At 41.0% G+C, this 24766-nt stretch overlaps 1 protein-coding gene and 2 long non-coding RNA genes across 11 annotated transcripts in view; 1 reads left to right on the forward strand and 2 right to left on the reverse strand.

The window, feature by feature from the left end:
• USP6NL (USP6 N-terminal like) overlaps positions 1-12225 on the reverse strand; it is a 110796-nt gene extending 98571 nt beyond the window's left edge. Inside the window, exons 1-3 of one of the 6 annotated variants that reach the window (XM_064421736.1) lie at positions 9925-11163; positions 9713-9842; positions 6982-7071 (exon numbers count right to left, since the gene is read on the reverse strand). In XM_064421736.1, the coding sequence (XP_064277806.1) occupies positions 6982-6985 (4 nt within the window). In that variant the 5' untranslated portion in view covers positions 6986-7071; positions 9713-9842; positions 9925-11163. Of the gene's footprint in view, positions 1-5258; positions 5432-6981; positions 7072-7978; positions 8017-9712; positions 9843-9924; positions 11164-11693; positions 11740-12104 lie in introns of those variants that run through there. The other 5 variants (XM_064421735.1, XM_064421740.1, XM_064421739.1 and 2 more) reach the window with 5 other exon arrangements.
• A 3318-nt stretch (positions 12226-15543) lies between these two features.
• The window catches only part of LOC135301557 (uncharacterized), a 40085-nt gene continuing 30862 nt past the window's right edge, over positions 15544-24766 (reverse strand). For 3 of the 4 annotated variants that reach the window (XR_010363314.1, XR_010363315.1, XR_010363312.1), the window contains 2 exons: positions 21199-21291; positions 15544-19216 (listed from right to left, as the gene is read on the reverse strand). This is a non-coding gene — a long non-coding RNA (uncharacterized LOC135301557). Of the gene's footprint in view, positions 19217-21198; positions 21292-22569; positions 23656-24766 lie in introns of those variants that run through there. The other variant, XR_010363313.1, reaches the window with a different exon arrangement.
• LOC135301558 (uncharacterized) lies at positions 18201-23655 on the forward strand. Its single transcript, XR_010363316.1, has 2 exons — positions 18201-18340; positions 21836-23655. It is a non-coding gene; the product is annotated as an uncharacterized LOC135301558 (long non-coding RNA).

A 24766-nucleotide genomic window follows, 5' to 3' on the forward strand; every position in this document is an offset into this window, starting at 1 on the left:
CCCACGATAAAGGCATCATTGTGCAATGTTCTGTATAAAGGAGCACAGAGAGGGGCCCAAAGACTAAGATTTAAATTAAAAACGATGTAATGGGAGAATATTATCATGCCAAAGGCATGTACTCCTGTGTATGCCAATTAGTCATAATAATTCAGCACTCCTTACTGGCCATCAATCAAAACAGAGGCAGACAAATGTTAAAAGATTATTCTCCTTTATTTATAAGCACATAAATAGAAGAATTTTACTATCTCTAACGTAGGTATGTAATTTTACATTGTAAAGAAAAAATAATTACATAAACTATATATCACAAATAAAACATGTAATGAATGTTTAAATATACATCAATTACTATCATAACCATCTTTATATCATCCCTGTTGTTTCAGAGATACACAGAGCTAGAGTATCATAAAGTAAATAATTTGTAAACAATCCAACCTTAATTTCCAGTACAAACATGGCAGAATAAACGTGAAGTGCAACTATCTAAAAAGGACACGTTTGGGGAACAGTGTGTATATGAAAACACTGGAACTCCAACAGCATTAACGATGGTAATTTTCCTGCCACAGCTCAAAATTAACAATAATTTCCTGCCAGTGCCAACATTTTGGTTTACAAACAGAAATTACATCTCTTTAAAAGGAGGTGTCACGGTGCACTAATTTATTTAGAGAAGCCCCATCAACCTACCAGGAAAAAGCCCAAATGAAAGAAGATAGATTTGAAGTTCCCTTTATAGAAAAAGAAATTAAAAAATAAATATAACACCTTTTAAAAGATGTTCAGTCAATGTATCTGAAGTGCATGCAAAGGGTTTTATAAATTTAACTTTACTATACATTGATTAATTTAAACAGTAAATATTTTACAATAACAAAGCCCTATAAATGTGACATTACTGAATTGAACCTACCACCTGCAAACACAGCTTCTGGAGGTGATTAATACATTTTTTGGTAACTGAAACCTCCTGCAAAGATGCAGCTTCATTTCATACTATGGAGATTGAAGACTTACTTTGTTCAAGTAAATACAAGACAAAATAAAAGTCAAAAACTGATAATCTGTGTCTTTGACCTAAAAATAAATTTTAAGTGCAAGGGAAGCAATGACTTACCAGCCATAAATATCCTAAAATGTGACCAAAAACAAAGAAAGAATTATGAAAACAAATTTTAAAAATAATTTTAAATCTGTTTAAATACAGACAAATTTCAAAAAGCTTTCATGTGTGTTCTGATTTATTTCCATAACTGTACTACGAGAAAAAAATGCACAAGGTCTGAGAAGCTGCATCATTACGTCAACTGAATAAATAAAAATCCAATATAATAAAATGCAAATATTGAAACAACAAGTAGTAACGTGCCTGCATTTCCCACATGTGATACATCAGTTTTGTGCAAAGTATTTGGGTTTATATTTTATTGCTACTCATGCACCCTGTGCATTCAGAGGAGCAGTTTCATTACAGTATTGGTGAGAAACTGGGTCATCCAAGATCTGATTAGCCCTCTGGAGATGCCTCTCCTTGCTCAGCATAGAGGAAGCCCAAGATTACCACATTCCTGAACAACTCAAGCCACAGTTCCATGCACACTTCCAGCAAGGCAAAACCAGCATTTACCAGAATCTCAGCCCCAGATCACTGATCCCCACCCCTGCACTGCTGTCCCTGCAGGGCAGCAGTGCACCCACGGCTGCAGCTACCCCGGCAAGAGCTTAGGGAGCCCCCCCAGTTCCAGCCAGCCTCATGAATGCTCCTGTAACAAGGAAGAATGCAGGAATTCAGGCAGGCAAAGGACACCGACCCACTACCAGCAGGGACAACATTTTAAAGAGGTCATGAAATTTTAAGACTCTGAGTTCAGCCTTGGCTCCTGCAGCCCAAACCTTTCTAATGAAACTTCATTCAAAACTTGGTTGTTGAGACAACACAGGTTTCTGTAACTCATTAATTCTGATCTCTGAATCTGTATTTTGAGTCAGAAAATTATCTCCAGCCCAGCTGCTCACAGTCTCACCAGGTACAAGCTGCCCTATAAAGGGGATAGGGCAGCAAGTAGCAGTACCCTAAAAAAGAGATCTGAAAAGTTAACACAACACAGAAGAGCAACAGTGAAGCAAGAGCGAGTGACAAATTCTCCTACTGCAAGATTGCAGAGCCAAACAACAACGTGTCTTTTTCATGCTTCAACACCCCACTACAAAAAAGTTAATAGGGTACTGCTACTGATGCAAATTCTCATGTGTCACTAGAGTTACAGTGAATTCCCTGGACAGCTAATAAAAGAAGAGGAAAAATTAAACACTGATATTATCAATGAAACAATTTTAGGGGACATTAATATAGAGTAGTTCACTATTTAAAAGTCTTGTGGGTTTTCTTCTCTCTCACATAGCTGAGTTTCAGGGTGGTTACTATTATTTAACTCCTAAAAATTGTTATCAACATTTCACAAGTCATCAAAGTCACCTTTTACAAATCTGCATTGTGGCTCTTTTGTCCCCCATATCCAACAATTCTTTATTATTCACATCTTCAGTTTTTCAAAGAGAATTACTATTTCAAGTTTTAGGAAAGATAACCCAGAACACACAAGAGCTTCTTCTCTGTTTCTCAAGTCACAGTATTTAAGAAGATTAGAAGATAACTCTGCTGTGAAATCACAACAATTATGAAAACCCTAACTGTAGCTTCAAATTTGTATTTTATGATTGGCTTTCAGGGTTCATAGCTCAAAACTAAAACAAAAATCTAGCATGTAACATAATCTGACATCCTTTAACTATTCATTATTATATATAAAGTATTTTAGTTTATTTGTAAGCTTTCCTTCCCAGCATGCAGTTGTCTCAATGAATCAGAACCTAGACTTTCTCCTTTCTTTCATTCAATCTCAGCTCATTGCAAAGAAGTGATGACTACAGAGCCTCTTCCACCAAATAATTCAGTTTTTTAATTATTTGCAACACTTTACCCACACTACATAAAATGTACAGTCACCTACACTTCAGGTAAAACAAACAAAAACTATTTCCCAGTATTTTGTTTATGAACAGTTTGACTTGGTCCTCAGTTCACTACGGATTCATTCTGACACACCAGGAGGGGAGATTGGGGGGTGAGGGGGAAAAATGAGCCAGCTTTAACTCACAGACTTTCCTTAGGACAGGGAGCTCTAGAGACACCCAGAACACTTTCCTCAGCTGCCAGCACAGAAATAATAATGTGTAGAATGGTTTGGGTTGGAAGTGACCTTAAGATCATCCAGTTCCTATGCCCTGCCATGGACAGGACACCTTCCACTTGGCCAGGCTGCTCCAAGCCTCATCCAGCCTGGCCTGGAGGGACTCACTACAGCCCTGCATCTTGACCTGGCTGACCTTAACATTGTTTTAGTTCCCGAGTTCATTGTTCATGAACAGGCAAACTGACAGCCAAAACTATTTCTTTACATACACATGAGAACACAGAAGAAAAGAAACAAAATCTATGTTTTCAGAAATCCCAAAACCACAAGGTTCCTCTGTGAACACAGACTAGAAAGCCAGAGCTGTAATGAGAGGTCAAGGTATGTAACCAACCATCAAACAGAGGCAGCCTTTAATCACACCATTGTGGACTTGATTTGAACTGGTGAGGCAAAAGCTGCCCCATCATTACCAGGCCACACCAAGCATTTGCAGAATGTAAGAGTACACTGCACAGCATCTGTCAAAATGTGTTCTCTCACACAAAATGTGTTCCCACCCTCAGTCAAGCAGAAAGAAAACCTGAATTATGGGAGTGAAGCACAAAGAAAGTGATCTGCCCAAATGCATGAAGCATTAAGTTTTTAGTGTGTTACAAATAAACCTAGAAGCAGAAAGACAAAGTCAGGAAAGAAATATCCTGTATTATAAATTGGCACTGCATCTTATGCATTTAAGGGGAAAAAATGAAGATGTCAGCAGCTTGTTGCAATAGCATGCACTAGCCTTCAGTTTCATTATACCAGCTCAAATAATTCCATTGCACTGACCTTTCCTCAAAGGAGGAAAGAACAGGAAAATTCCCAAAAAATAAAGAGCAGAGTTTATAACATTAAGAACTTATCATGACACTACACATTTTCTGGCCACTAAATATCTGGAGAAAATGTAGATTAAATCAACTCTTTCTGTGGTGGGACATTCTAGGCAAGTTGCATCCACCAGGATTTCTCTGACAAGTTATTTTAAATACAAAACAAATCAATAATCGACTTCACTTAGCTACACTTAATACTATTACAAACCCTTTAAGGATCTGACCTCAGTGTACTGTAAGGCATACAATGGAAAAGCACAATTTCAAATCCAAATCTGTCTTACCCTTATTTATGAAAACAGACATTTACAAAGCTGTTCCACAGAAATAAAAGCCTTAACAGGGACTGCCTCAGTTTAAACAGATTTTTTGTATTGTCCAACAACAAACCACCACCATGAATGATGAACTCTGCAATTTTGTCAATGCTCTTCCCCAACACAGGGAAAGTTCCAGTACAACAGGATCCAAAGCAGGCACTTACACACCTGGTAACTATTAAACAAGTTAAACAAAAAGCCAGCACTCTCACTCACTTTCAAAAAAAAAATTAACTGATCACGGCCTTAAAAATAAGCATGTGTGTGCTTCCTAAGTATCCAGATTTACTTCTACAAGGCATTTAAATAAAATAACAAGCTTTGTGTAACAAATTTTATATGGTAAGCAACAAATATTATATGGTAGAAATTACTTCATCTAGTGAATAAAGTTGGCAAAATACCCAAACAGATATGATGTGCCTGTGAAGAAATTTAGGACAGATATTAGAAAAATGATTTAATCATTTTAGGACTTAGCATCTAGGACAGCCCTTCACAAAGAGCAATGGCAATATATACTGAATCAAGTACATCACAAGAAAATAACAAGCAGGATTCAATCATGTAGCCTGCACATAACAGCATTCTGGAGTTTTTAGTGGCCTTCTGAAGGCTGAGATTACCTCATTTTAGATAGATTTTTTTGTCTGAATGACACTAGGTGATGCACAATTTAGGAATACTAGAGACTCCCACAATTTTGGAATACTAGAGACTCCCACAATTTTGGAATACTAGAGACTCCCACAATTTTTAACACATCTAGCTATTCTAGGTGCCCACAGATTTTGTGAATAAGCACACATATAGAGAACCATGCAAATAAATGCAGCTTCATAAGATATAGTACTTACCTTATTGAGTGAGATATTTAGGAAAGAAGAGCATAAACTAAGGACTCTGCTTATAGCTCAACTTTCTCTCAAGTAAACCATAAACTAAGAAATTCAACATCAGCCAAACAGAAAACATGGAATCTTCTCTAAACCATATTTTTAAAGAGTGGCACTTTGTGTTGTGCCCTTGAAGCCCATCACAACACAGGCTTCAGCATCCACCCTACCACAGAAATGGGGCACCCTGCATTGAAGAACATCACTACTGACCACCACAAAAAGCACTGCCAAAACGTTGTCTTGCATTTGAATAAGGGTCCTCATTCTTCCTAAGGAACAGCTGAACCCTCCAGGCTGGAATCAGCTCAAAACCTGACCAAACACCAAGGGTGTTTTGCTCTAGCACTGTCTGTGTGTGCTGGAGCCAAATGAGCAGCACCCTGGGAGTCACACTTGACACAGCAACTGAGAGTCACTCATTTGTTATGTGGAAGACTGAACATAAGGCAGTGAAAAACATGAAAAGCTCTGTAAATGGCGATTCACATACAGTGTTTGACAAATCAGGATGTTTGAATAACTGCCTGGAAAATTGTCCTCTGTGCAATACAGCAAATATTTTACATATCATAAAGTAAACAAGTGTGAATAGCAATATGAAAGAAAAGAGAAATAAATCTGTAAAAACCAAGAGTTCTACCTACACCAGCATGAACCCTATAGTTCAGAAACTCTTCGGAGCATTTTTTGGTGTAATTTTTCCTCTGCTGCATTTAGCAAGCATTTCCTTCATCATTCTTTTTTATTTCCAGATGTCAAGAGCAATCATTTTTCATTTAGTTTGACAAGAAATTGAACCAACAATTTTCTTTACTCATTTCCTCCCAGAAACTCAAATGGTCTTATTTTACTAAGAAAGGATATAATTATCCTATGAACAAGATGCTTTTCCTTCAGCACGTTCAGTACAGTTGTGTTGAAGCTGAGCTACATTACAAATATAGTTCCTGTGCAAATGAAGTTTTATCCTTATTTCTCCATGAGACAAGGCCAAGTAACATTGCTGACAAGAGCTGCATGAAGAAGTCTCACATCTGCAAAACTTATGAGACCTTCAAATACTCAAAAGAGTTCACTAAAAAGAGGTTATCTTACCCATCAGATATGATCTAAAGCAAAACTTCCGGTGGCTTTCATCTGTTTTTTTCCACCATAACAGACATTAAGTCACAGTTTTCTGTGGCTCAGATCATTTCAATACATGCCAGAATTCCTTTGGGATCAAACCTCTACACTGGAATTTGAGTAGCGTATTTATTTTTTTTCCTATAAAATGAAGTCTGTTCATTTTATGTTGGATTTTTACCAGTTATTTTAATTTACTAGGCAGTCACAAATTTTAGAATTCTTAGCAAACCCAAGGCATTTTCCCCTCAAAGTTACATGTTTTATTTATACTGAATAAAACAAACATCATCTTGTTACAGAACTCAACTTCTTGAAAAGGAGACCAGACTACAGAGAAGTCCTACACAGCACACATTGATCAAACTCTGCAGATTAAAAATGGCATCTGCCAACTCTCACGTTTATTTGGTTATTTTTACAGGACTGAAGACACGAAACTCAGTATGAATATTTTCAAGGAATAACCACCTCCCAAAAGCTACTACAGAAGTACAGTTCTTCTAAACTACAACCTCAGGGTTTCTTTTTTTCTTAAAGAAAGAAATCTACTTACTCATGACTGGAAACTTCTTTGTATATAATCCAAGAGAGGTCTTGAAGCAAGGTATTTTGTTGGAGAAGGTTTCTCAGAGGTATACATGTCCTGAAGATGGGAGGAAAATAAAAATACAAATTATTTTTTCAACTTCAAATCACTAGAATATATGTTTACACATAAACTGTCTTTCCTACTCTCTTTTCATCCTCTTTGTTAAAAAAAAAAAAAGGAAAACAGAGCTGTGTTTGTTATGACTGGGGAGCTTTACTGTTATGGATATATTTGGCTGTTTATGGACTCAAAACGTGCACCTTCCTCTAACAATCACATTACAAACTTGTGTGTGTGCTAAAAAAAAGTGCTATAAAAATATAATGTTTGTTATCTCTTGGGAGCAGTTAAAAAGTTAAAAGTGCAAGACTACAACACAGATATAGTAACTGAAAATTCCTAAGTGGTCTTTTCCTTCAGCAACCTCAGCTGGCAAAACAATGTAAAAAACCCCACTTTTTGAAACACAAGAAACGCAATTAAGATTACTGAACAAGCACAGGTTGGCACTGACATCAAACATTTCCTTCTCAGAAACAAAACCTGAAAGAGCTACCATTCCTAGCAACTATAAACCTACAGTTCATCAATTCCTCATTGATTTCAAAAAAACATACCCAAGTAGGGCAGATATGGATTCACTAACAATAAGCCTGGCCCTCCCTGAAGCCAAATATAGAGAACTTAATCTCCAACAATGACAGCACAGCAAGTACATTTTGAAAAATTTATTATATAATCTCCCTCCTGCTGCTAACAGCAAGTTTATCCAAGTCTGATGAACAGTTAAACGAAAGAAACTTCATTCACAGTGAGATGAAAAGAAGAAATCCAACATATCTACTAAGCTATACAGAGTTTTCTTCTAATACCTGCACAAATAGAGACTATCTGTAAATTAAGGAATATTATGTGATACATTTCCTCTTTTCAAAACAAATTAGAACCTGCTGAACCTCACCAAATGTGCTAATCCAGCAAGATATCTTGTGCTGACTCAGATTTCAAGTCTCAACTCTCCTGATCTCTTCATGCTCAAAAAAAAGCAAAGTAAAATGCAAAAAGACATAAGAGATTTAACTTTTCCTAAATTAGGACTTCATTTAATATTTACAGATCTACAGGGCACAAAAAAGTACATGGAACTATCACAGGACATCACAAGATGGTTCCTTTATCAACTGCTAAAACAATTTAAAAAAAAATAAACATCAAAGCCACACACACCACAAGAAAAAGAAATCCAACTGCCAAAAGGAAGCCTTTGGTAAAGCTGCAGACTGAAAATTGCAACCAACCTTTTTGCACTGAAAAAGTAACACAGGGAAGAGACTGAGCAGGGAAAGAAAGCAGCTGAAAAAATCCACACAGAAACATTCAAAGTAAGCAGATATGAACACAAAGCCGTGAGATGCTACCTCAGTGAAGAACAGTTTGAACTGCAGGCCCTGTCAACTTTCCATGAACGTTGCTAAATTAAATATTTAAGCACACACAGCCCAATCAAACATGAAGTGTCTGTTAAAACATATCATTAGAACTGCAGCCTTGTCAGCTTCCTCTTGATTACTGGTGTCAAAATTAGCAAATATAACTCCCATGACACTGAATTATTTACTGGGCTAATAACACCTCTTACGTTAAGAACATCAAATGGATCAGACACCCCTCAAACCAGGTCCAAAGCACTTCTGCCCAGTTTCACACTACCCTGGGGCCCAAATTCTTCTTTAATCTTATGCAAAATCAACTGGAAGACCACTGTCTCCCATTCAACTCGATTTGCCAAAGGCATTATCTCACCTTAGTTTTGTAAATACAAACTAACAATACTTTGCCTCTGAGACATCGTGTTACATGACATTTTATTGTGTGTATGTACAGGAAAAGGCTGTTCATTAGGAAAAAACAAAACAGCAGCTCTGAAAACCACTTAAGGCTAATAATAGCTTAATTATGCACCCTCGTTGCTTATAAAAACCTTGTCACGTAACCCTGAGGAAACGAGATGGGGATGACACAGAAACTCTGTTCTACCTAAACGTGTGAAAAGTGAAGGCTCCAGTGCACCAGAGCGACCTGACCCCCGACTCCCAGCCACAAAGTGCTGCTCCTGCCCTGCCTTCAGTGCCTAAGGATTTTCTTTAGCCATTGATAGCATCTGTTTGGCACACAATGCAGACCTCTGGTAAATTCAGCTGGTTTTCTCTGAAATAACACTACGTGTGTGTTTTATATAATTTCCCTTGTAAATAACTTTTTTTAAAGGAAGTTTTTTCTTTCATCTGTAATTTTGAGTACAAATTATTTTTTTGAGTACAATTTTTGAGCAAGAGCAAGCAGTACTGAAAGTCAACACCACCAAACAGACAGTCCCTGTTTGCTATTGCATTGCAATAACAACACCTTTACCTAGGGATGGTGTTCAAAACTAAACTGTTTTCATTTCACTTTCTCAGCCAACCTGATTTATTTCAATGCCTGCAGTATTCTCTCCTGTACAGAAATACTACCAACTACTACAAAACAGAAATAAAGACTATTACTTGTTCGGTGTCTTTCTGGAAGACACCATCTTGGAAAAACTTTTAATTCAAAGCAGTGCCTGATACTCTTTCCAATTTCCCTTGCAATCAACAAGGCTATAATAAAAATAAAAAACAAAAAACCAAACCACCAACCCACCCACACATACCTTTGATCTTTGTCTTTTCCTCAAGAGCTAACCCTTGTATTCCACCTCATGTTTCCTCCAGTGACACACATCTGCTCTCTCACTCCTGGGAGCACCACCTCCAGCAGCTGTGAGACTACTGGCACTTGAGCTGAGGTTTGACAGGAATACCTGCAGTGAGGGAAGCTCTTTGCAACTTCAAATTCACACACACCCACAATACATTCAATTACCTGTCTCCATAGCTGGTGCCGGGTCTCTTTTTTACCCAATGCTCTGTTTGAGGATAGTTAGCAGGAGCCAGATTGCAAGCAAATGACAGCATATTGTACTTCTGTGACTCTTCTTCTAGGACTCTACCCAGAGAAGAGATTTTCCTTTAAGTTGGGAATTAAAGATTCAGGTCTAGCCTGGGTGTGTTACTGCAGGATCTGTTTAAGTTAGATACTAAGGAGTTAACATTAAGAATTTATACCCCCAGTTCCCAAGAACCAGGAATCACAGGAGCAGTGTGCAACTGCCCTGCTTAAACACAAAGACAAAACAGTCTAAGGAGAGCCTGTGTTGCAAAATCAGTATTTTAGTGTCATTTACTGTCTTCTTTAAACCAAACATTATGGCCCCTCACAGAAAACAGGCAGATTTCAGAAGCACTATGTTTTAGAGTTGCACAGATAGCTGGCTGGCAAAACATTAAGTCTGAAATTGGTGGTTTCTGTGCTGTATAATCAGAGGGCAGAGGAACAGCTGGTTAAAAGGCAGTTCTACTAAATACTTATTTTACACTGCATCTCAGCTGAATTAACTTAAAACTTATAATCAGAAAAAAAAAAGTTTAAAAGGAGTAAAACTAAGTCACTTCAGAGCACAGTTATTAAAAAGAACATAGCAAAAATGCCTAAAATAGCACCAAGCCTCTGAGCACCCCAGCTCAGTAAAATGCCCAAGACAGCACAAATGCACAATTCACAACAAAGTGCAATTGCTACTGTTTCAGAACCTACACAGAATCACTGACTGGCCACAGATGAGGAAGCACATGGAAGTACAAATGAAACAAGCCCAACGACACACCCTCCTTTGTTCATAGCAGGAATATTTACACTACAAAGCGTTGAGGCAAATCGCCTTTAGTTTCAGGCACTGCTGATTGGCCGCTGCGTTTAATACACACACGCCTGGCAGAGTTGGAGTTTCGACTGTCACACAGCAGCTCTAGATTGCAGGGCACGCAGCAAGCTAAAAAACCGTAGAAAACAATTATTTAATATAATTATCCTAAGTGAAGTGATCCACCACAAGACACATTTGTTGTGAACAGGGCAGATGTGGATTTGTTTTTACTGCACTGTAATTCAGTGAAAGCTGAAAACCAGCTTCCCTCACAGCCAGTTTTCAGTGCAGCTGCCTCCTCCAAGCAGCAAACGGCACAAAGAAAGTTATTCTCGAGCATATGAGGGTGAACAACTGGTACAGGAGTTGGGAGACAGTGACTTTTAAGTCACCACTTGACTCTGGTTCAGCTGGCAGCTCAGTGGCTCGGTGGTTTTCTACAGGCAGCCATCCACGCTACAGAAAGAACCTGAAACACCTGATAATAACTGGCTCTTTGCTGGCAGTCCCAGGGGAGGCTGAGGGCTGGGAGAGGGCCATGGAGAGCCAGGGCTGAGCACAGCCTGAGGGACGCCCTCTCTCCCAGCCCACCGCTGCCAGCCTGGCACTTTCCACCACATACCTGAAGTATTACAAAAAGCAGAGGAGGGAGCAGGTACAGAGAGAGCAGCGGCGCCAGAAAGTCACATTAAAGGGTTCAGCCATAGAAATCCTCCCTGCTCCTGACTAGGGCGGCACTGTCGCCTCCCACATGGCCAGAGGAGGGGGCCTCAAGGAGGCCCCACGTGTCGGACCTACAGCCGTGACTCCCTCGAGCACACACCCACACACGCAGCCCCCCAGCCCCGCTCTGACTGCGGCCCCTCACGCCGCCACACCTCACTCCAACCTCACAACGGGACCAGGGGCATCTCCACAGGGCTTCCCCCGGGCTCCCCCAGCACTCCCGGCTCCGCCGCGTCCGCGGCGCCCCCTCCCCAGCAGAAAGAGCAGAGAGCCTCCAAAAACACACACCCCTCCGCTGGGAATGGAACAATCCCAGCACCTCAGTACCCTGCGGGAGCCGGCTCCCGCCACTTCCACCTCTCCGGCCTCGCGGGGGGTGCGCCCCCCCCCGGGGGAGGATGGTAGCGCCCGCCTCCCCTCAGCCGGGAGGAACCCGCCCGCTTCAATGGAGGGTCCGGCGCGGCACCTCCACACACACACGCGCGGGCCCCCCCGCACCCCCGCAATGGACGGGTCCAGCCGGCCATCCCGGGGCCGCACAATGGCCGGAGCAGAGCCCCAGCTCGCCCCGTACCTTTGCTCGGCTTCCTCCTCTTCCCGGGGCCTCCCTCCGCCGCCTTCCCCAGCGGCGCGTCCCTGCTCGCTGCCCCGGGACCGGCAGCCTCCGACCAGGAAGTGCCCCGATGTGACACCGCCGCTATGGAAACCCTCCCCGCCCCCGCCCCTCCCACAGGGCTGACCCGCGCCGCCGCCATCTTGGCCTCGGGACGAGGCGCCGGCCCGGGGCCGCGAGCTCGGTGGGGACAAAGCTGGGGAAAGCACAAAACCGGCCTGGTGCCCTCAGAAACTCCTTGGCTGTGCTGCCAAGGCTCTCAGTATGGACACCCACTCTCCTGTGTGCAGTTCTGGGCTCCAGTATGACCCCAAAACATCGGGATAAATCAAACTCCCGAACTCTTTATTTTATAGTATCGGGGAGTAGGTGTTACTTTATTCCCAGCATAGCAGATAACTGCAGCCATATGCACTCCATTTCCAAAACTTTTCACTCACACATTTTCAGCAAAGTATTGTTCATTGGTTCTAAATTGCATAACTCTCTTCAGTAATTACTGTTTTATTAGTTATTGGTTTCTTTCTTCTACTGCTAATTAATCCACATTTTTCAGCCTTTTAATCAATTTTTCCCTGACAGAGTCTACAGTGTTAGGCTGTAATGTCTTTGTTAGTCTTTTCTGGTTGCTCCAATATGTCCTTGGAGGGCCATAAATTTTGGATCCTTGTTGTCCAGCTTTCCTTTATTCATTGAAGCTTATCAGGCTTAGTCTAGCAAAACTGAAAGTTTTGCTGATCTAACAATAAGTCTGTCAAAAGAAACTTAGCAACATGCTGGCTAAAGTGAAAAATTACACTGCTTGAGACTAATACACTGTTTTTGATTAATTAAAACAATACTGTAAAAAAATTAATTAGGAGAGTGATATAATTTCCAATAATTCCTCCCTTTGGAATTGATTTTAATTATTTCTTTTAAGAGTATCTCTACTTAAGTCACTGAATATTTGGCAAGAACTTATGACCAACAGTGCAGCACTGGATGGTAATGAAGCCAAGCAACTGGGATCCCTGTCCTGGGATGTGGGCATTGGCCAGAGGATCAGGAAAACACCAGGAATTCCCAACCTCTGGAGGCAACTCTTGTTGATATGAGGGAGAAACACCTTTGCAAGGAAGACTTTTCAGTGTGCCAAGACAAGTGGAACACTCAGAAAGTACCTGGTGCCTGAGAGAATTAGCTGTGCTGGAGATAATCTTTTCAGATAACAAGCAATTCCCTAATAATCCAGACAGCGTCCAGTGTACACAAAACATGTCGTCATGTGCCAAGTCCTTGGGAGTGTTGGCATGGAAGAGGGAGAAGAAGAAGTGGGCATTCTGGTTTGGCAGACTCCAGACACATGAAGAAACTATCTCCGCCCCATTATGGGCCTGAATCTCATCCGTGGAAAGACTGACGGAGGATTTCTGGAATTTAAGAGAGGCAACTAAAGAGGGCCACCAAAAACTTTCAGAGGAGCTTAAAGAGGAAATGTTCCATGCCCTACCAGTAGAGACCAGAGTCTCTGCTATGAGGAGCAGGCATCCCCCTGCTCGAGAGAGAGGGGACACCCCACCAGGTACCCTGTGGTTTTACCTGCGTGGAGAAAACATGAGGAGCTGGGAGGGAAAACCCACCTCTGCCCTGGCAGCAGGTATGTGAGTTGAGAAGAGGAGTGACTCCCACAGGAAGCTCTTGGATAATAAAGGCTGCTCCAGTTTCCTGTGGGCAAGCCCCTAGGCACAGCAGCAGGGAGGATGTTATGGCCAAACCTCTCCAGGCCAGGAGGGACAGGGGTCACTCACGTGGCTGGCAGAGCAGGTACAGCTCCCACTGCTTGATGCCTAAGAAGGTCAGGAACCTGGAAAACGAGGATTTAGAAAAGGAGATGGATAGAACACAGCTTCACATCATAGAATGGAAGTGGAGAACCTCTCTCTTCCTCCTGGTGTGGGGCACATCCCAGTCCTGGATGGGGCAGATGATGACCCCAAACTCCCTCTGTGCTCCCCAAGGCTGGAGAGAGGCTTCCCAAATGCTTCCCAGCAACACAGTTCCCAGCCAGGCCCTTTCCCTCTGCTCTGACTTCCCTCCATGCCCTAGCCAAGGGAAGTAAAGGAAGAGAAAACATTTAATTGTTCCTTCTTTCTGCAAGAGAAGTTGTTTTTGGAGGTTTTGGGACAACGCAGCAGGAGAACATCATGACTTTAACATGACAGAGCTGGGCACAACTCCAGGGCTACACCTGCAGCCATGTGAGAGGAGGAGAGTCCCTGGTGCCTGTGGGGAGCAGAGAGTTCTGAGGGGTACCAGGAGCTCTCAGGTGACATCCCACATGCTGGATAAGGCACCCACGTGCCTCTGAGTAACAACTCCAGGCCCTGGAGCTGTACAAAAGGTGCAGAATGAGGGGTCAACATTACAACCAGGATTAATAAATTCATCTCATTTTCATTTATTGAACACAGATCCAATAGAACTCAGCACAATTTACAGTAGATCCAGAGTGATTAAATCCTTTATCAGTCTCTTCAGGAAGACCACAAGCCATCTTTTTAACAGATGAGAGTGGCTCTGCCCCTTCTTTATTCCCAAAAAAGCTGCTCCAGATCTTCAGTATTTTATAAGCTGAAGTGCACTCAGCTGCTATACCACCTGCTGGGTTTGCTTTTGTTTATTTTCCCCAAAATGAAAGTGGTGGGTTTCAGGTGTTATTTCCAGCCCATCCCTTGCCTGATCATGTCATTGCCATTTCCAGGAGCTCTGCAGAACTGATGATTCAGGCAGAGGTTTCTTTGTACACACACAGGAGCATCAGCCCACATGGAGATGCTGCATTACATAGGACGGGCTCTGTTAAAAGCAGGAGTCAAGTGAGACTTAGAGGGTTTGCCCTTTGCTTCACTATTTCTGGCTGCCTAAATGACTGTTTTCCTTTTGGTTGGGATTGTTCACTTTGCCCTCAGCCAGTCCTATTGTCCACAGGCTCTGCTGGTTTGTTGAAGTTCAGCTTTCACCCATTCAAGCCTCTCTTCCTGCTTTTGGTAGCTCCTGCCATGGGAATCAGACTTGAATGTGTGCAGTGCTTGCTGCCTGATGAAAGGAGCTATTTCTGTCCCCTCTGTCTGTCAAGACAGATTTTCTTAATTCTCCTTCCTTTTTTCCCAAATTTTCTGTCTTCTCTAGCATTTTCTTGCCTTTTGCCATTCACCTCCTTCTGTCTTATTCTGTTACTTCAATATTCTCTCATGTCTTTTCTCTTTCTCCTTTTATATGTTGATTTAACTTTCAAGATTCTTTTTCTATGAAAACTACACAAAGAACAACATTTAATACCCTTACACAGTACAAAACCCCTTTTTTAAAGGTCTCCTTAATACTAAGTAGTTTTTCAGTGCACTGAGAAACATCACAACACCAAAAACATGTCACTTACCTGTTTGTCCTATGTTGTAGAACTTCCCAGAGATCCTTTTCTACATCAAGTACATAGACAGTGCACAATTGGCTGTGCACAGCAAATGCAAAACTCAGAAAGCCTGGCTGAAGAAGATGTGTGGCTGTATCTAAACTGATGCATAGGATTGGCTTTAAAACATGAATTGGGATATTTGCCTGAACCTCAGTTTTAAATTCTTGTTAACAGGATTTCATCCTGCTCCCACTGCAGAAGGCAAAGGGATTTGGTGAAAAAGAGGGAAAAACTGTAATCAAATCATACAGCTTTCAAATCAAGGAAAAGTAGAACATAAAACAGAGGAAGAAAAAGAGATAAGACAGAAGATTAGGTCTTACTGGCAATGATGCACAACAAAACAAAATGTCAGCTTCATCTTTTGCATGCTTTACTGTGATTTTCCAGGAGAGTCACTGAAGGATACATTCTTGTAAAGTGCAGATCTGATGTAGAGTTACAGTAAGACAAGGAACCAGGAATCTCATGACAGTATTTATAGTCAGCTTTCAGAGCACAATCACTATTAAAGTTTATTATCACTCACTCATAACCACCAGAATGTCAAAAGCAACTCAAAGTTAACAGAAATAATAATTTCTTAGACACCAACAAATCTAAAAGTCTCAAAGGGAATCATTTTCATGAAGTCACAAGCAAGTGAAAACAAGAGCCTGTAATAAAACGTTTCGATACTCTGTGCTGTGCTAGTGGATCCTGAAAAAGGTGTAATTACTTGTTTAATGTAGCGCAAAAGTTAAATCTTTATGACCTTTTCCATTTGCTGCTGAAACCAGCAGAAAGACAAATGTGAATGACTGATGCAGCAGAAACATATTCAGTTCATTCAGGTAAAGCTCCTTGCGAAAGATCAAAATCATTTTTTTCCAGCAATGTGATATTTAGAGTCTTTTCCCAGCTCCGCTTCATGTAGAATTTATGTAGCACAACGTGAAGTGGGGGATGCAAGTTGGGCTTTGCATTTAAACACATTCTTCCCCCTGTGCCTTGAGCCATCTGTGTTGGGTCAGCCTCCTGTTCGGGGTAAAGCAGCGTGAAGGTTTCCTACGAAGCCTTTACTGCAGAAATAGCTTGCCAGGGAAGTGGAAGTCCTGTCGCAGTTATCTTTTCCCTAACTAAGCCCATATGGCAACCGTAGAGTGAAACAAGCCAACGAGAGGGTGGGCATGCTCTCTCAAGCTGTTTCACACCCGTAAGGAACAGAGTTCATTCCCCAGGGAAGGGCCACTGCTGCATTTCCCAGGGTCAGGCTGCTCAAGCACAGGGACATGAGGTTACTCAGGTTCCTGGCTGGTGAGGAAGGTGTGCTCACAGATCTTGCTGAGGCTGATGTTCACATCAGGTACCTGGTTTCATCCTGTAGGGAAGCCAAGGTCCCTGCACACAGCCACCGTTGCTAATAAAGGCACCCCTCACCTTTGGCAAACAAAGCCAGCTTGAGAATGTAAAGCAGGATGAAGCTTCCCAAACTTTCAGCAAATACTTCTGAAACGTAAACATGCTTTATCCTTTTTATGCAAAGAACAGCTTTCTGAAAGGTGAGGCATCAACTACCAAATAACAGTCTGTTTTCCTCAAAGTTTCCTTACAATCCAGTAATTTACTATCACATCTGGAGACATTTCTCCTTTGGTAACCTCAGGATAATAAGTGGCTTCATTCTGACCACACTTCAGATCGATCAACATCATGACATGTGGATTTTCTTAAATACTGGGTTGAGGGGAAAGTGAATTTGTGCAAGGACACACATACCTTGAGATATATGAGCCAATCGGCTTAAAATGTTGTTTTGCCCTGACCTGACAAGACTTGCTGTCTGGCAGTGCATAATCCCTTTTAATGTACTCCCGGGAAGGGGATGCCTGTTTGAAAACCCTTCTGAACTGCAGTTTATCTCGATGGCTGACACCTGAATAGAAAGCACACAGCTCTGTGGAAGCCCTGGCACGAGCAGGTATGAATAGGAGTCCATGTTGATTCATGAGACAAATGGATAAGGAAAGACTCTGAATCAACTTGCTGTAGGTTTTGTGCAGGAGTTTAAAAAATTGTGTGTTGAGGATTTTGAAGCAGACACTGCTCATGGAGACACCTTTTTCACTGAATAAAGCCATGAGGCTTTGTCCTGCACATCAGGATGTTTTCCTAAGAGCGTGCTGCTCTTATTCATCTCCGTCAGAGTGATTTCAAGTTGTGCATTTAAGACTCAAGTAAGCTCCTTTGCAAACACTCTTGAGAATAGGATCAAAATGGGAAGAGATTACATGTAATCTAATTATGTTAGGTTCCATTTGAAATCCTTCAGTGTAAAAATTAAAAGAATACAACACAGCTTTGCATTATGCTGTAGTTCACATGGAAGTGACATGAGCATGTGGAACTGAGGAAACATGGGAGAAAATACCATGTGCTGGGTATACAGCAGTGTTTGCTTTAAATAACCTAAACCTCAGGACTAGAATGGTTTGGTGAACTAAAAATAAATTCTAAGAACTTCATGCCCTCTGTCATTAATGTGGCACTGACCTTTGCCTTTTATTGTCTGGCCACAGCTTATATGAAAAAGCTGGTGATCAAAAGATCTATATCAAACAATCAACACCAAGCATGACACTTCTCAGCAAGGTTGTGTGGAACAGCACTGACCCTGAGGATTGGCACCTGCTCGTGGGACAGACAGTGAATTCCTGCTGCTGAGTGCTCTGTGCCTTTACACCATAACATTCACCTTCTGGTAAGAGCTGTAAGAACATTCACAGTCACTAGAGATTGTTTTGAGTAATTCTCCATTTTCACAGTCTTTCAAAATCAAACAAGTAAATTAACAGCTGTAAGATAAGAAGCAGTAGTTTCACTGAAATTGCACCACCTTGTGATCCACACTGAATCAGGCCTCAAATTATGTATTGAAAGTCTGGAAAGTGTGGAGCTGTTTGGAAAGCTCCAAATGTGCTTGGGAGGGAAGACCTAGAAACCCTGAGGTCTCATTCCCCTCATGCACTGGGTGCTGCAGGTGATCTGGGAGGAGGCTCAGGTGTGGAACTTCCTCTTTGTAACACCACTAATGCTCCCAATCCACAGGTGATCAAATTTAGACCTGGATATGTTTAGTTTGTCAGTTAGGTTTTGGGATGAAGGCTGTCCTTTCTAGACTTGAGCTTGAGCACTACTCAACTTCATTAACTGTTCTGTGAGATTCCTCAAAACTGGGATTGTAGAAAGTTCTTCAAAATGTCTTGTCCAGTTCTATTTCCATTATTCAGAGTTATGTCAAAACCAGATTCAAAACCAGATTCAAAAAAAAAAACAGGTTCCTTTCTCCTTTTCAAATCAGTCTATGAGCTTAAGAAGTTTCTATAAAATTCCCCTGAGAAAATCAGATTTCTCTTCAGATTTTCCTCTGGTTCTAGAAAATGGATCAAGCTGGAAAATTCAGATGTGCATTTTGCCCTCCACCACAGTACTCACGTTCTAATTCCATCTAAGTCTACAGATCATTTGCCAGGGCTATTTCTAGCCCTGTTCCAGACATTTGGACACACCTTGATCTCATGTTGTACTCTGGGTCTCATCACAGAACAGCAGCAGAGGAATCCTCATGTTATGGGCTCTATAACCAAAAGAAACAAATACAGTTAAAACAATGAAATAAGTTCTGTACCATTTGCTGGCCAGATGGTATTGTGAATTGTTATAATTCATCAGCAAAACAGAGGAAGGAAGTGTTTTAAAGCAAGATTATATTATTTTCCTTCAGTTCTTATTATGAAATCTTCCTGAGGTGAACTTTCAAAACTTGAAAACCCTTCCAGAGGGAATGAATGGATCAGGGCAAACTGGAGACTTGCTGGGGTGTACTTAAATACAAAGGAAAATAATAGTATGCCAGTGAAATAAAAGAAGAATTCATTATCAAGCTTTCAGTTTGGGAAGACAAGTGAAGAAAAATACAAGTGATAAAAAAAAGGGGAAAAAAAGTACATAAAAATATATGGTGTTTCTGTCCTCTTAATAATTCTAGATTGGAAAGCACCCAGGTCTTCCCTCCCACTGGAGGGAAATAAGCCTGAAAGCTGAGAAAGCAGATAAGGCCAGTAGTGACATATTCACTAGATAGGAAGGCTGCAATATTTAGCAAATTACTGCCAGTAAAGTGCCTTAAGATCCTTAAGAAAAAATGCTAAGAAAAATACATTTTCTTCTTGCTGTCATTTAAGAAACAAAATACATTTGAAAATCATGAGAAAAAAAAAATTTGAAAAAAGAAAAAAATTAAAACGACCCATGACCATTAAGTTCATTCTAGTCAAATAAAACACATCCTGTTTTTGTAACTTTTTATACAAAGGAGATCCTGGACTGTATAGACTTTCCAGCCAAGGATTTGCCCCATAGTTGAATTTTTGTTAAAAGCAGGGGAGGAGGTAATGGAAAATACACAGGCTGCTGCTGCTCCAGTTTAGATAAAGGGTGAAATCTGAATTTGAGAAAATGCAGAAAATGGAGTAAGTTCATTGTACAGTCTCTCAACTAAAATTAGATGGTACAAAGAGTTTAGAAATCCTCTGGCAGGGCAAACGTAGCTACAGTATCAGTTAATTAAATGACACCTAAAATACATCCTGGACTTTCCACACAGTCAGGAAAATCTGTCACACAAGCTGCATCAGCCTTTTCTTGGTAATTGTGTTCTGAAACAGTTGCATTGAGATAGAAAAGGACAATCATGTGTCCTGCATCAGTCACCCCAGGTCTTTTCCATGGGAAGAAGGAATTGTTGGCCACACCCTCACACCCTTATTGTCCATAAATATTTTTTTCTTCTTCTCTAGACTTTGTGGGAGAGCTGGGAAGAGCCTGGTATGTGCAAAGGCTCCAAGCAAGCCATAGACAAACGGGGCCATAGGTGTAATCTAACCACTGCTTTTGTGAGACTGCTTATCCTGAGTTCTGACCTCTGTTCTACAGCCTGTTCCTGTATGAAATCCACTGAGAGGATCTCTTCCTTGGATGGGATGGATCTCATTTAACTTAGGTTAAGGTCCTTATGTCCACAGAGCATGTGCCTGTGTGCAAACCAGGTGTCAGGGCTCCCATTCTGAGGGCTGGAGGGCACTCAAAGGGCTTGGGAGGGCATGAGGCAGATCATGATACACCCTTAAGGGTGACTGGACTGATGCCACCCTAAACCCACTCTCCAGACTTTCATTGGTTACCTGGGACTCAGCTCCATGAGCACTTGCTGAGATCTGATCACCAGTGAGTGAGTCTGGAGCCGCGGTGGCTCCCGGCCGCGCCGCAGCTTCCGCAGCCGCCTCACAGGTCAGCACCTACGTGCAGACACCTAAATTTAGGTGTCTTAATCTGTGTGCTCAGTCTCACCTTTACATTAGGTAAATGAATCTGCTTCCAGACAACTCGGTAGAAACACAGGTTTAAAATTCAGATTTGAATGACTTTGATGAAGTAAATGGAGAAAAGTAAAGTGTTTGGAAAATATAATCTGAAGTGCTGAGAACTGAGTGTAAATCAGTACAAGAACCAAACAGGAATCTGCTCTGTGTGGTATCTAGTCTTTAAATATACTCTTACCTCCTACTCAGCTGTTCAGGTGCCAGAACAGGATCTGCATTTGTAGCAAAAGATCAGTCTCATTAGTCCTTTTTATGATTATAAGGTCGTTATCTATTTTTGAATAGAAAAAACACCATTTGTCATTGTTCATCCATACTGAAAAGAAAGTGTTTACATTAAAGATTCTTAAAGAATCTTAAAACTGAAAGATTCTTGGTATTTCTCTTGCAAATAAGAATCAAGGGTTTACAGGATTTACTGTTTTCAACTGGTAGCAACTGATGTTAAATACTTGGCATTTATACAGAGCACAAAACACCAGACAGTGTATTTTTACCAGAGATGGTCCATGTAATGGAATATTTTCAATGCTTATTAAAGCATTCTCATGCAATGACAATGAGTGTCAGACAAATACCTTGCAATCAGGCAGCACTCCAAATCTGCTCCTGCATTCACACTGGATATTGCTGATAATTATCCTCTTCCCAATCATATTATCATAGAATACAGAGCTGGAAGGGGCACTGAGATGGGCTCATCCACTGCATTCTCCTACCCCCAGCTGCATCAACTATACCTAAAGTTTTTAAGTAAGTACACTTTTAAAAAATGCATTAAAATAATCCTTTGTTCCTTATGGTTTTTATTGCAGGATTGGACATTGCCTGATTTCCTTTTGGGGGATTAGAATTGGATCAAAGAAATAGGTCAAAAAAACCTCCACATTTTTTGGTATATTTGTAATCTTGGATAGAATTCACTTACAAATTACCTGTACATACAAAGAAAGGAGACTGGCTCTTTTGTTCCAGCTGTCATGTTTGGACATAACTGGAAAGGGAACAGTAGAACTTGAGGATATGGGGAATTATTCTTCATCTGAAGCCTGCCTCTTCCTACAAAGAGTAGTAAAGATGTCTAATGATAATAACAGGCGTCCAAAAGCCAGAAACTATTTCTGAGTAAGATCAAGTCATGCAGGTCTAATAACAGGAACAGAACCAAATTACCCTCTTGCATCCATGTTAGTCTTTTTTTACAAATGAGTGGAAGCTGTAGGTGTGCAGCTGAGCAGGATGTAGTTCAGAGCCTGCAACATTCCTCATAACTGAACCCCTTCCCATGGTGAATCAGTGTGAAGCTATAAAAAGGAAAATGGGGATTCCTCAAGACAAATTCTAATCCCTGCTTGAGCAGATGGAAGAAACTGACAGCTCAGTGTGTTACAGAACTCCCTCAGCACAGGTCAAATCCTGAGATGGCCTAGAGCTGATATAGTGAAGAAACAAGGAGGCATCAAAACATCTCATCAATGAGGCTGTGAGCAGCCAGATCTCATTTCAAACCAGCATTAGAGTTTCTCCAGTTTAGCAAGTGGATACCCACCTTTGGTTCCTAAACTTGAGATCTGGGGCAGTATTTTCAACATGATATTGCAAATGTCCCTCTGTGTACTCTGTGTTTCACTCCTTAAATCTGCTTAAAAAGTAAGTTCAGGGAAAAAAAAAAAATTAAATATAGATGCTCTGGCACACACCTATACTGAGAACAATCCCCATTTCTGGGGGAACCAGCTGGGGGAACCAGCTCTCAGATGGGGGAGAAGCAAGCCATGAGAGCAGCTGTCAAGGCAGGAGTGACAGCCACCCCCAGAGCCACTCTGCAGTGCTGAAGTCACCCACGTTCACTGGTTGTTTGTTCCAGCCCCTCTGCTCAAAATCTCTTAGATCAGCTTCATTTCACTCCTGGGACTGTTACTCCAACAATCTTCTTTTCAGTGTCTCTTCTCCTTTCTTTCCTCTTTCTGTTTGTATTCTCAAACCAACTCTAACATCACCAAGGTACTATGTGCTTTTTCTGAAATTACAACCTTCATTTTATAAACATATTCAGCTGCTTTTCTCCAGCTCTGAGCTTTTTTGGAGCAGGGAGTACAGTGTCTCCTGGGGAGAGCTTTGTACTTTCTCAGCCTTAGGCACTGATGTAATAAACATGATTTACTACCTCCCTAATGTCCCTGTAATTTCACTTCTATGGATTGGTCCAGATCTAGACAACTGATTAGTGCTAATGTGAACTGAAGCAAAGTTGATCTTCCAGTATCAAAAAGCTGTGCAATTATGTACCTCTGTAATTTTGGAAGCACTGGGGATTCAAGGTGCTGTCTAAATTCCTTTTTGTACTGTTGTGGCTGTGAGACTGCACTGATGATATTATCACAGAATCACAGAATGCATTGGTGGGAAAGGACCTTAAAGTTCATCTAGATCCAGTCCAGTTTGATGGCACTGCACATCCCAAAGCTGAAAGTAGATTTTACATGAACTGTCATGAGTTGCCACAAGCGTCAATATGTGAAAATTGCTGTGCCAGGTCCAGCAAACTGGCAGATGGAAACCTGATGACAGTGAAATCTGTAAGAATCCAGCCACCAGCTTCAAACTGAACTGGGATTCAGCTGCCTTGCAAAGTCAGGAACTCTTCCATCCTCAGCAATTCTAATGAAACCTTGTGCCACTGTCAACAGCCAAATCTGTATGTTCATGAAAAACTTGAAGAACTTGAAAATCTTTGCAACTGCAATTAATTAATATAATCCTATTTAATTTGTCTCAGGTGTCCAAGTATGTGCTGTTCATCTCCCTGAAGGTTTCCTGCTGGGAATAGTAGTGTCAGCTAAGGCACCCGAGTTGCCAGAGCTGAACATGCCAAGCACAAAAGGTACTCCTGAAACAAGAAGAAATTTTTTTAAAAAATCATAGAATATCCTGAGTTCAAAGGGACCCACAAGGATCACTGAAGTCCAAATTTAAATAAATTTACTACTTAAGAATGATCTTCTTTTGCCTCCTCCAGAACTATGCATATAAACACTGATGAAGGAGAAAAGCAGGTGGCTTGTTTAAAAGTAAGTTTTAAAAGTAAGTGATAAATTAAGCTACATTATTTCAAAGAGACCTAGCCAAACCCTCATATTTTGCATACTGTACAGGTCTAATTTAACAAATCATGTACTCAGATTTAGGTAAATTAATGTCAGTGGGATTAAGCAGGATGTAAATCAAGGAAGCATTTGATTTCCTTGCCTCTGATGAGAAGAGAGGGAGAAATCAGCATGTACGTCTCTCCTGCTGTCTTGTGAAGCCCACGCCCAAATTTCTCATAAAAGTGGAATGAAAAAGTGAAAATAAAAACAAAGATAAACTAGTTAGTCAGCTGTTAAAATAAATTAAATTCTAAAAAATCACTAATGGGATTACTTCATTAAAATGTTCATTGATAATTGATAAGTCCGTTGCCATATTAAGAATCTTTCCAGTACTAATTGGTTCAGCTCTCAATAAAACAGATGGATAATGATGAAAATCTCTAGCTCACTGTAGTGTTGCTGTTGTGCAGGAGTCTGTTCATGAAAACAACTGTGTCATTTTAAATGTAGGAGTTGAACAAGATTGTGAAGGTTATTTTAGCCTGGTTTCCTGTGGAAATAGTATCAGACTGTCTGTCTCCTGCTACATTTAACAGCAGGCTGGGGTTCTCAGTGATCTCAAGTATCCACCTCTCCTATGAACACCGACAGCCA

Source organism: Passer domesticus, chromosome 5 (genome assembly GCF_036417665.1).
Source record: "Passer domesticus isolate bPasDom1 chromosome 5, bPasDom1.hap1, whole genome shotgun sequence".
Lineage (NCBI taxonomy): Eukaryota > Metazoa > Chordata > Aves > Passeriformes > Passeridae > Passer > Passer domesticus.